Here is a 10,379-nt window from a genome sequence, read left to right as displayed (position 1 = left end):
GGTGTACAAATGCGCTTTACACAATTGATGTGTGTATGGATTGGGATAACAGTTGTATGAGCCCCTAATAAAATGTTAAAAAAGGAAAAAAAAAAAGAAAGAAAGATAAATAAATAAAAAAAGAACGTTCATAGCACACCAAAGAGTATTAACAGATCAGTGGGAACAAACATTTGCTGAATCTTCTTTAGAGTTATAGAAGGATTTTTGTTCTTTTCTCTGCTTGTTGAAAAGAAATAATTTTGAATCGTTTAGCACTAAAAATTAAGCAAATGCTACTTACGTGATCGCTAGGCCTCTGATGTCATTGTTAAGATTGATCAGTTATATGAAAGAGCCTGCAACCTAAACTCTGATTTTCACAAAAATCCACGAGCCATGAAAAGAATATGAAAACCTAAACCCACAATCACAGTGGCGAATTCAGGGATACAGAAGAAGCTGACTCGCTGGAGTATTTGAACATTGACTTCTATCTCCACCTGGTCCAGACTGACAGAAGAAGCAGGATGCTGCCCTCCTGACGAGGGCATTTCAGCTGTGCCACAACCCAGAGTCCTGGGCAAATGTCTGGGAGGGTAAGGAAAGCCTGCCCTTCCCATCCCCCAGAGCTGACCCGAAGGGCGCATTCTGGGAGCTGAGTGAGCGGGAATCAGCAGGTGACTGCTGCTTTGGACACTGGCCCATTTGTTTCCTAACCTTGCAGGTGTGAGCTCCAGAAAACTTCTTATGTTGGCTGACTCTCCCCTTCCTCATGAGCTAGAAGCACTAACGTTTCTATAACTGCACTTAAAATCCTAACATCCCATCTTGGGGAAGTAGTTTCATCCCTCCAAAGCCAGGCTGCAATAAGGTTTCTAGGAAGAGAAGAAAGGGGTTGGAAAAAAGGAAAATTAAAATGCATCAGCTATGAAACAAATGTGCCCTATCCCACCACTGGGCCTTCAAGGAAGTAAACATTCTGTTTTCCTAAGACCAGACCCGTGTGCATTCCGTAGCATCACAGATTTAATTCTACCACTCCTGAAAGCTAAAAATTGCCAGGCGTTCCGCCGACATGGTTCCCATGTCCTGCCTCCACAGGCTTGCACAACACTTATCACCATCCTTACATACATACATTGTGTCAAGCACATTTGAGGCCATCATCATTCTCAAAACATTTGCTTTCTACTTGAGCCCTTGGTATCAGCTCATTTTTCCCCTCCTTTATGAATTATTATTTTGTCATGTCTTACACTGTCTGAGATCTCCCTTCAACCACTTTTCTGTTGTCCATCCCCTAGGGAGGAGGTTATATGTAGGTCCTTGTAATTCTCCCTCCCTCCCAGTATCACCACTCTCAGCACTGGTCCTAAAGGGATCATCCGCCCTGGATTCCCTGGGTTTCCAGTTCCTATCTGTACCAGTGTACGTGCTCTGGTCTAGCCAGATTTGTGAGGTAGAATTGGGATCATGATAGTGAGGAGGAGGAAGGGGAAAGTTGTGTTTCATTGTTGCTACACTGCACTCTGACTGGCTCTGTAAGGGATTTCCATTTGCCTACTGATGGGTCTGGGTCCCCAATCTCCACTGTCCCTCATTCACAATGATTTGAAGCCCGGGGAGTTCTGTAGTCTGAAGTGTCTGGATTGCCAGCATCTAGGGCAGACTGCGCCTAACGCCCCGCTGTTGATTCTGTTGGCAGCGTCTCCTTCAGGGAAATTGTGGTGAGTTTACTCTCTCATCAAGTGCTGCTCCAGAACCTGTACGACATCTTGTTGGAAGAGTTCGTCAAAGGCCCCTGCCCGGGAGAGGAGAAGACTGTGCCGGTGCCCGAGAGCAAGCCGGCTGGCTTCCTCAGGTACATCTCCATGCAGAACCTGGCCGTCATATTTGACCTGCTGCTGGACTCCTACAGGACAGCCCGAGAGTTCGACACCAGCCCCGGGCTGAAATGCCTGCTGAAGAAGGTGTCGGGCATCGGGGGCGCCGCCAACCTCTACCGCCAGTCCGCCATGAGTTTTAACATCTACTTCCACGCGTTGGTGTGCGCCATCCTCACCAACCAGGAGACCATCGCGGCCGAGCAAGTGAAGAAGGCCCTGTTTGAGGACGAGGCGAGGAGCACCGACTCTTCCCAGCAGTGCTCATCGGAAGATGAAGACATCTTCGAGGAGACGGCCCAGGTCAGCCCCCCGCGGGGCAAGGAGAAGAGGCAGTGGCGGTCCAGGCTGCCCTCGCTCAGCGTCCAGCCCGTGAGCAACGCCGACTGGGTGTGGCTGGTGAAGCGGCTGCACAAGCTGTGCCTGGAGCTGTGCCACACCTACATCCAGATGCACCTGGACCTGGAGGCCAGCCTGGAGGAGGCGCCGCTGCTCAAGAACGACCCCTTCTTCCTCCTCCCCTCCTTCCAGTCCGAGTCCTCCACGCCGTCCACGGGGGGCTTCTCCGGGAAAGAGACGCCCTCCGAGGACGACCGGAGTCAAGTCCGGGACCACCTCAGTGAGTGTCTGAGCCTGAGGGGGAGCAGCGGGGAGATGCTGATGCTGCCCCCGAGCCCCAAGGTGGAGGCGAGGGAGCCCGGCCCGAAGAAGGAGTGGTGGGAGAGTGCGGGCAACAAGCTCTGCACGCTGGCGGCCGACAAAACCATCTCCAAGCTGATGACGGAATACAGAAAGCGGAAGCAACAGCAGCAGCACAGCCTGCCCCCTGCCTTCCCCAAAGTGGAGAAGAAGGGAGAGCCGCCGGCCCCCCGGGGCCAGGACTCCCCGCTGCTGCAGCGGCCCCAGCACCTGATGGACCAGGGCCAGATGCGCCATTCCTTCAGCGCCGGGCCCGAGCTCCTGCGGCACGAGAAGCGGCCCCGCTCGGGCTCCACCGGGAGCTCCCTGAGCGTTTCCGTGCGAGACTCCGAGGCCCAGATCCAGGTACGTGTGTCTGTGCCTGCTGCTGCCCTGGGGAGGGAGGGTGGCACCTTGTAAAACTCCACGGAGGTGGCAGTCATCCCCCGTAGAGTACGGTGCCTGCAGGGCCGGTGCAATTGACGCCCAGCATCTGCTTCTTCCCCCACAGTGCGGGGGATCCAGGAGACCCGTGGACTATCGGGTTGAACCCGACTCATGGGGATGGTGCCTCGGGCTTTTTCTGTTGCCATGCAAACCCTCAACCTTTTCTTGGCACGTCCCCTTCACCACCACCCACGACCCTCACAGAAAGCAGCAAACCACCTGTGCAGAGAGGCCGAAGCTCCTGAAATTGATGTGCATGTAACTGGAATGAAGTCCCCGGCTTGTCATTTGAAGAGAGCATTGAAGAAAGTCCATCCTGGGTTGAGCTGCTAACCACGAGGCCAGCTACTCAAACCCCCAGCCACTCCACGTAAGAGAGATGAGGCTTCCTGATCAAGTAAAGATTTCTGGTCTCCGAAATTTACCGGGGGTGGTTCTGCCCTGCCCTACAGGGTCACCATGAGTCAGAATTGACTCAATGGGAGTGAGTTTGAGTTTTTGAGTTTTGATAGTTATTCTAACCCATCCCAGGCACAAAAACACTCTTCAAAGGGCTTTGAGAGGGCCTGTCCTCATAAGTTTTTATTCTCTGGTGCCTCAAAAAGGACTCCTTATGTCCTGGTGAGAGAAGCACGGGGTTTGCTACCTGCCAGGTTAGCAGTTCTAACCCTACCCCCCACCTCCAAGGGAGGAGGTGGTCTGTTCCCATCCAATGTCACAATCCAGTCCGGGAAATCCTAAGGAGCAGCTCACCTCTGCCCTTGAAGGTGGCTGCAAGTCCGAGAGAGAAACCAAGATACCTTTTTTTTTTTTTTTTGAAACCAAGAAATCTTGGGAGAGACTTTTTGAAATAAGCTGAAGATTCCTGTCACAGACGCAAGAAAGTGTGAAGCCCAAGTTTTCGATAAATCTACACAGGAATATATCAAATTGGAATTCATAAGAACCTTGCAACATGCTTTGTGTATAATTTAAAATTAAAAATTAACTTCAGGCCCCATAAAAATCCTCATAGAACAGAGATTTACAAGCATCCATGTTGAGAGATAATGGTATCTTTATAGCTTTGGGGACCTAGGGGACAGATGTCACCCACCAATTTCTCCAGCCTCTCAACGATCCCGGGAAGCTGCTACCCCAGGTGCAGTGCTTGCTAGCCACCGGGGAGGCCTATATGACTCTGGGGATTTAGAAAATGGGCCTCGCCCCGCTCACTACCAGAGTCCATGTGAGACCTATGGCAGGGATTTAAAGGGTTTTAGGAAAACGGAATTTTTCCTGAAACTTTTTGAAGCCCCTGTGTGTGTGTTTTCCATGTAATTATATCAAAATCCAGTGTAGCTCCATTTATTTTCTTCTTGATTTTCCAGTAACGGATGCCATGATAAAAGGCCTGCTACCCATAAAGCCCCACAGCAGGTTTTCTTCCATTTGGTCCTGAAAGGACCACCCGGGGCAGCTGCTCATCTCTTCATTGCTTTTCCCATCTTGTGATTTTGCTTATGGTTTTTAAAGTTATCCTTAAAGGATACCCTTAGTTAACTAAAGGAGGCATCTTCTAAGATGTACAGGCTTTATAAAGCCTTGCTTTAGGGTTTGTGACCTACTGAAACCTCATGAAGAGAAGTTGTGAAAGCAGAAAATGAGACATTTCTAATGGTGACTGCTTGCACCACACAGGCACCCCGTGTTTCACGGAGGTGCTCAGCTACGAAGGTTAGCAGTTCCAACCAACCCCAAGGCCTGATAAGCTACACCCATGAAGCCTGATGCAGTGCAGTCCTACCCTGCACATGTGGGGTTTGCTGTGAGTCAGGAGTGACTCCACAGCAAATGACTTGACTTTAATGTTTTGTCTGCCTCTAGTGGCATAGTGCGTACACCTTGGCATTACGGTCCACAAGTCAGCAGTTCGAAACCACCAGCTGCTCCAAGAGAGAAAGATGGTGCTTTCTACTCCTGTAAAGAGTTAACGTCTTGGAATCCAACAGGGCAGTTTTACGTAGTCCTCTGAGGCGGAATCCAGTAGACAGCAGTGAGTGTCGGGTATCCCAAGATGAGTTTGAGAAGAGAGCAGAAGAAACCGAGGGACCTCTGAATTTCAAGTCATCAGTCCCTGGAGGAGCACAGCAAGCTGGGTCAAGGAGCGGGTCGGTGGGAAAGAGGAGGCACGTCAGCAGGAGGGATCCATGGAGTGGCTACAAGGATGGGCTCAGACAACTGTGAGCGCGGGACAGCACCAGGTGAGGGTCTCTGTGTTGTACAAGGAGGCTGCAAAGAGTCCATTGGAAAATGGAATTGGAAAAGAATGGAAAACTTCCACACAAACGTCTGAAAGGCAGTAGAGTCTCTACGGCGGTGTGATGGCCATGTATGGTGACCCACAGCCGGAGGAAACCCCCGCTGGGTTTGCCGTACACAGTCACACCTCAGGGCTGGTAGGAAGGCGACCGTGGGAGAAAGCTGCTGATTTGTCTTCAATCTTCTCTCGTAGGCGTGGACCAACATGGTGCTAACCGTTCTCAACCAGATCCAGATCCTGCCGGACCAGACCTTCACTGCCCTGCAGCCCGCGGTGTTCCCGTGCATCAGCCAGCTGACCTGCCACGTGACTGACATCCGAGTGCGGCAGGCCCTGCGAGAGTGGCTGGGCCGCGTGGGCCGCGTGTATGACATCATTGTGTAAAGTCCATGGGAAATCACCCTGCAGGGGTTAGAGGACGCTTGCCAACCCAACGGATAGCATCCCCCAGCACCCGCGCCCCACAGCAACTCAAGTCTCCGAGAACAATGTTTCCTAACATTGTAGAAGGGGGGGGAAGAGGAACCCCCTCTCTGATCACTCCCTCATGAAGCAGCGTTGTGGTGCCATAGGGGTACCGAGGTGCGGTGCCTAGGTGGCCAACCGCTGACTTGGATTTTTCCAGAAGAGACTTCCACTCCTTGACAAATCTTTCTAAATCTTAAGAACTGTGTTTCTCAGTGCTTTGCTTGCCGTGTTAGCTATCCATCCCCGAATGGGTCCGTTCGGAGGAGCAGTCCTCTGAAACCCCCGCATTGCCCCATTGATGGACCATTTACAAAGGCACTCTTTTCTGGAAACGCCTGCTGGTAAGTCAAGCTGATGTGTAAACCCTCAGACACTGTTAACCGGAGAAAGATTTAGATTCTGATGGCAGGTTGGGTGGGAAGAAAGCAGATGCAAAACTCTCTTCTAAGGGGTAATAAGAAAGGTATGTCCTTTGCTGCGGGATATTCCAGAACATTTCAAAATTGTTTGTAAATGACCAAGCCTCTCAGATCGGTCAATACCAACTTCCGGTGTAAGGTACTGCTGTGCCTTCAATTCCCTATTTCTGGAGGAAGACCCTTCCTTCCTGGCAGGTGTCTCAGACACAGGGACCCCAGAGGTAACGGCTGTCCCATCAGCCTTTGCTTCTGCGCCCAGAGAAACAAGGAAAGACGAAATGGTGCCTTAGCCCCTTGTTGCACAGATGTTTCTATGCTCCACAGACAGCTGAACACATAAGTACAGCATCCGGTTTTTAAGGAAAAAGGAAATTCAAAATGCAACTCATTTTACGTCAATACCCTTGGAGGAGAGGGAGTCCGAATCCTCCATCCAGCGAGCTGACTTCTCAGGGATTGGGAACAGGAAGTGTTGGGTAGGGAGACACAAGGAGGGTGGGAAAGGGGATTATGATATGATATAATCACCCCAAGTCTTCATTTTAGAAACCGGCAGATAGTTTTTACAAGTGATACAACCACTAGTCTCAGAAGGAAAACTGAAAGGGAAGGGGCAGAGAATGACATATGTCTTAGCCTTATATTCACTGTTAAAATATTTCTTTTCCCAATTATTACTAGAAAATGAATTTGGAACTTTTAAAAATTCACAATGTATTTTATGGGTCTTAAACTCTAATCCTAATGATTAAAACCCTTCTGTCAAGCCTATTTATAAACATTCTAGAGAGTACAATTAATGGCTAAAGCATATAATTTTGCCAGACCCAAAAACTATATTCATAATTGCATATGTCATCTTTTAAAAATAAGAGCTGACCTCTTCAATCTTGAGTGAAATACGGGTTTGAAACTGAGCTGACTTCAGCCCTGGTGGGTGCAAATTTTGCCTTCCTTGGGAAATGGGTAGCTATGTCCAGTTGGGGAAGCGAGGGTTCCCTGCAGCAGTCTAAAAGAAAGCACCGTACCATCTCACGGGCCACCACAAGGACCGCACACTCTAGAAGAGAGTTGGTTCAAGTTTAGAAGTTGCTCTTCAGCTCTTTGGTCGCAACAGGCAATGCATTCTTGGGATAGCAACGAGCTGTTTCCAAGACTGGCAGTTTTATGCTTTGTAAGTGGAATTGAAAGCCGACACTTCCAAAAAGAAAAAAACAGGTGGCAACACGGCTGTCTTTTCTTTTTCTAACTATTTGATTTAGCTCCACATTTTAATGGTGTGAGGTAAGGGGAAAGAATGAAACGGATTATAAAATCGGAGTACTTACAAGTGTATTTGTAGCAACTGTTGAAAAGCATACAAAGTTAAAGGGAGCCCTTTCCTATGTTCAAAGTTCACGTTCCAGGAATAGATTAGCTGTTTAGAAATCAATTCACTCTCATGAAACTAGTTTTATCCAATGTGGATATCCAAACCTGCTCTAGTAAACTGACCCAAGAATAAAAACATCAGTTGCTTTATAGAGCTCCTTACTTAGTTTTGTACGAGGCAATGGGACCAACCCATCATCTTTTCTATCACCCTCTCCAAGAGCCCACATCATCTCTCTTTAGCCCACCTTCGTGCCCACCATTCTTTGCGCCACAGCTACCTTACATCCCCATCCAATTTCAAGCAGATAATTGAGCTCAGTCCCAGCACCACCCCCGTTCCCCTGAAGTACCTATTAACTACTGGGACTTAGCTAGTTTTCTTCTTGAAGATGTGAGTCAAAGTACCTTTAAATGGAAACTTCTCAGCACAGTGATTACGAGGCCTTTTCTCATTTGAAGGAGAGAGCATATACAGAGTCAATTGAGGAAATCAGTCTTAAAGGAACCCTAGGTAATAAATACAATGCAGGCATGTAATAGGTACGCGGTGGCTTCCCTGTATACATCACAATACTGCTTATGGAGGAAAGAGTCCTCCAAAAATGAAATCTATTCTTATCAGCCCTTTTGTTGGAAGCTGGTACCAATAGATATCCATGGCAAGAGGTGACAGACAGCAGAGGGTGGTGCCACTGGAAGAGGGACTTCTGCTTCATGCCCACATTGAGTTTTCAGACAAGAGACACAAACTCAGAGGTTGAGAGCCTTCCTGGGATTTCCCGTAAGTGGTTTGATTTGAAAAAGGTCTTCCTGAATGCCCGAGGCCATGCTTCCTCCGCAAGCCCAACCAGTGAGAGAAAGGTAGGGCTTGTCAAGAGGTTCGACCCCAGGAGCTGCCGAGATGGAGGTCTCCGGCTGTGATGTTAAGAAGATCCTTAAAACAGGGTTCAAAAGTGCTTATAGGGAGGTTCCATGAAACAATCTCCTGAGTGTATTCAATGAAGGGAAACAAGCAACCCCCCCAAAAAATATTAAAGCCAGACCTTCAGTGTAAATTTAGAAAACGAACTAGATTAGATGGAGAAGGTGGAACAGTACTGTATGTGGCCAGATGTTATGAGGAAGTATGTGGCAGGCTGTGTCTAGGGTTGGCATGTAAGATTTGTACACGTTTCAAATGCCATTCAATTGCTCAGAGTAAAGTACTCTGTTGCCAGCCATGCCTCTCGACCTGCTTCTCTGCAGAGTCTCAGGTACTAAAGCCATTGTCAATGGACTGAAAGTACCAGGGCTGTCAGAAGAACAAACAAGTCCGTCTTGGAAGAAGTACACAGCTAGAGACTGCTTCTTAGAAGCCAGGATGACATGATAGTTTCTCATTTACTTTGGACACATTATCAGGAGAGATCAGTCACTGGATGAGGACAACACCTTTAATCAAGTTGAGTGTCAGAGAAAGAGGAAGACCTTCTAGAAGATGGATTGACATAACTAACAGTGGGCTCTGGTCCCAGGAGTCAGAATTGTGAGGACGGAGGATGGTAGGGCTCTGGCTCATTCTGTTGTCGGAGACACCTCTTCAGTGGCACCTAACAACATCGGCAGCGTTAGAGACTTTAACAATAAATAACCACTTTCCAAAATGCACATTTTCCGATACAGACACGACTGGTTAGACAACATTGTAGAAGGTGCCAGATACAGAGGGCATCAGATTGATATTCTAAATAACTAAACCACCACACCTAAATATTTTCATTTCTTTTGCACAGAAGCGGACATAAGAAATCTAAGCTATCAAGCTGATGACAATATAAATATGCTCAGTCACCACAGTGTGATCACAGCGAGGCTTAGAAGAACCTTTCCAAGAGCTTGTTATTGAGCACATTTTAAGAAATCAGTACAAGACTTGATTTGATAGTTATAACTCCTCAAGAAAAAAAAAGCTCACTCATTAGTAGAGCAATCTAGAAAACATTTGTTTTTGTTTGTTCATATGTTTGGGAGTTTCCCTTCCTGTGGCTATATTATAGTGTTCGTATTTAATGTGGGAATAACTAATAATTAAGGTTTCAGACTAGAACACCATTTAGATTTCCAAAACGCATTCGTTCAGAGACAAGAAAAGAAACATCCCGAGATTATCGAGAAGAAATTAGTGCCATCATTCCATTGGAAAACAACACTCCACATCACTAGCATCACAGAACACCCTTTCCTCCCTCTTCGATGAACAAGACAAAAATGTTCCAGGAAGAGAGATTAAGCATCCTACTGACAAAACGGGAGCCAACCAATTTTGGGCCCTTCCATACTTTGCAAACAACAGTTGCTTGCATCACTTGCTTCTATCCTGAAGGCTTATGCCAGTGGTTGGCTAGTATCTTTTCTATAGAATAGTGGTTCTCAAACATTAGCTCACATCAGAGTCATCTGCAGGCTTTGCTAAAATACAGGTTGTTGGGCCTGAGCCCAGAGTTTTACTCAATATGTCTGGAAATTTACATTTCTAACAAGTTCCCATGTAAGACTAATGTTGGGATCTTGGTTGGGGGGCTGTATATGCAAACTTCGAGAACCACTGTGTTAGATCATTTCAAAACATGACCTTTAAGATCAGCCTGGCTTATCAAGCACTGGAGAAAAACAGAACTTATCTTGAGTGGACAATTTGACACTCCATGTCTCGACAGCATTCCTGCCCAATCTTCCCAGTTTCTAGTTTTAGTATGCCATGCTTGGTTTTTTACAGCTAGAAGACAACGAATGTATAACTTCTACAGAGCAATGCGATTAAGTGTACGCGTCTCATCTTTGTATTTA

At 47.6% G+C, this 10,379-nt stretch overlaps 1 protein-coding gene across 1 annotated transcript in view; it reads left to right on the top strand.

Annotated features, from left to right (window-relative positions):
• Positions 1 to 7,700, top strand: part of ARFGEF3 (ARFGEF family member 3) — a 68,937-nt gene extending 61,237 nt beyond the window's left edge. Inside the window, exons 24-25 of the mRNA XM_045294592.1 lie at positions 1,688 to 2,909; positions 5,485 to 7,700. Of these exons, the coding sequence (XP_045150527.1) occupies positions 1,688 to 2,909; positions 5,485 to 5,676 (1,414 nt within the window). The 3' untranslated portion in view covers positions 5,677 to 7,700. The remainder of the gene's footprint in view (positions 1 to 1,687; positions 2,910 to 5,484) is intronic.
• Positions 7,701 to 10,379: the final 2,679 nt, after the last annotated feature.

The sequence above is a fragment of the Echinops telfairi genome, unplaced genomic scaffold, assembly GCF_000313985.2.
Source record: "Echinops telfairi isolate 266 unplaced genomic scaffold, ASM31398v2 ScPeMD7_3533;HRSCAF=4204_0, whole genome shotgun sequence".
NCBI classification, from domain to species: domain Eukaryota; kingdom Metazoa; phylum Chordata; class Mammalia; order Afrosoricida; family Tenrecidae; genus Echinops; species Echinops telfairi.
Note: the sequence above shows the minus strand (reverse complement) of the source record. Positions and strands in the feature narration are given on the sequence as shown.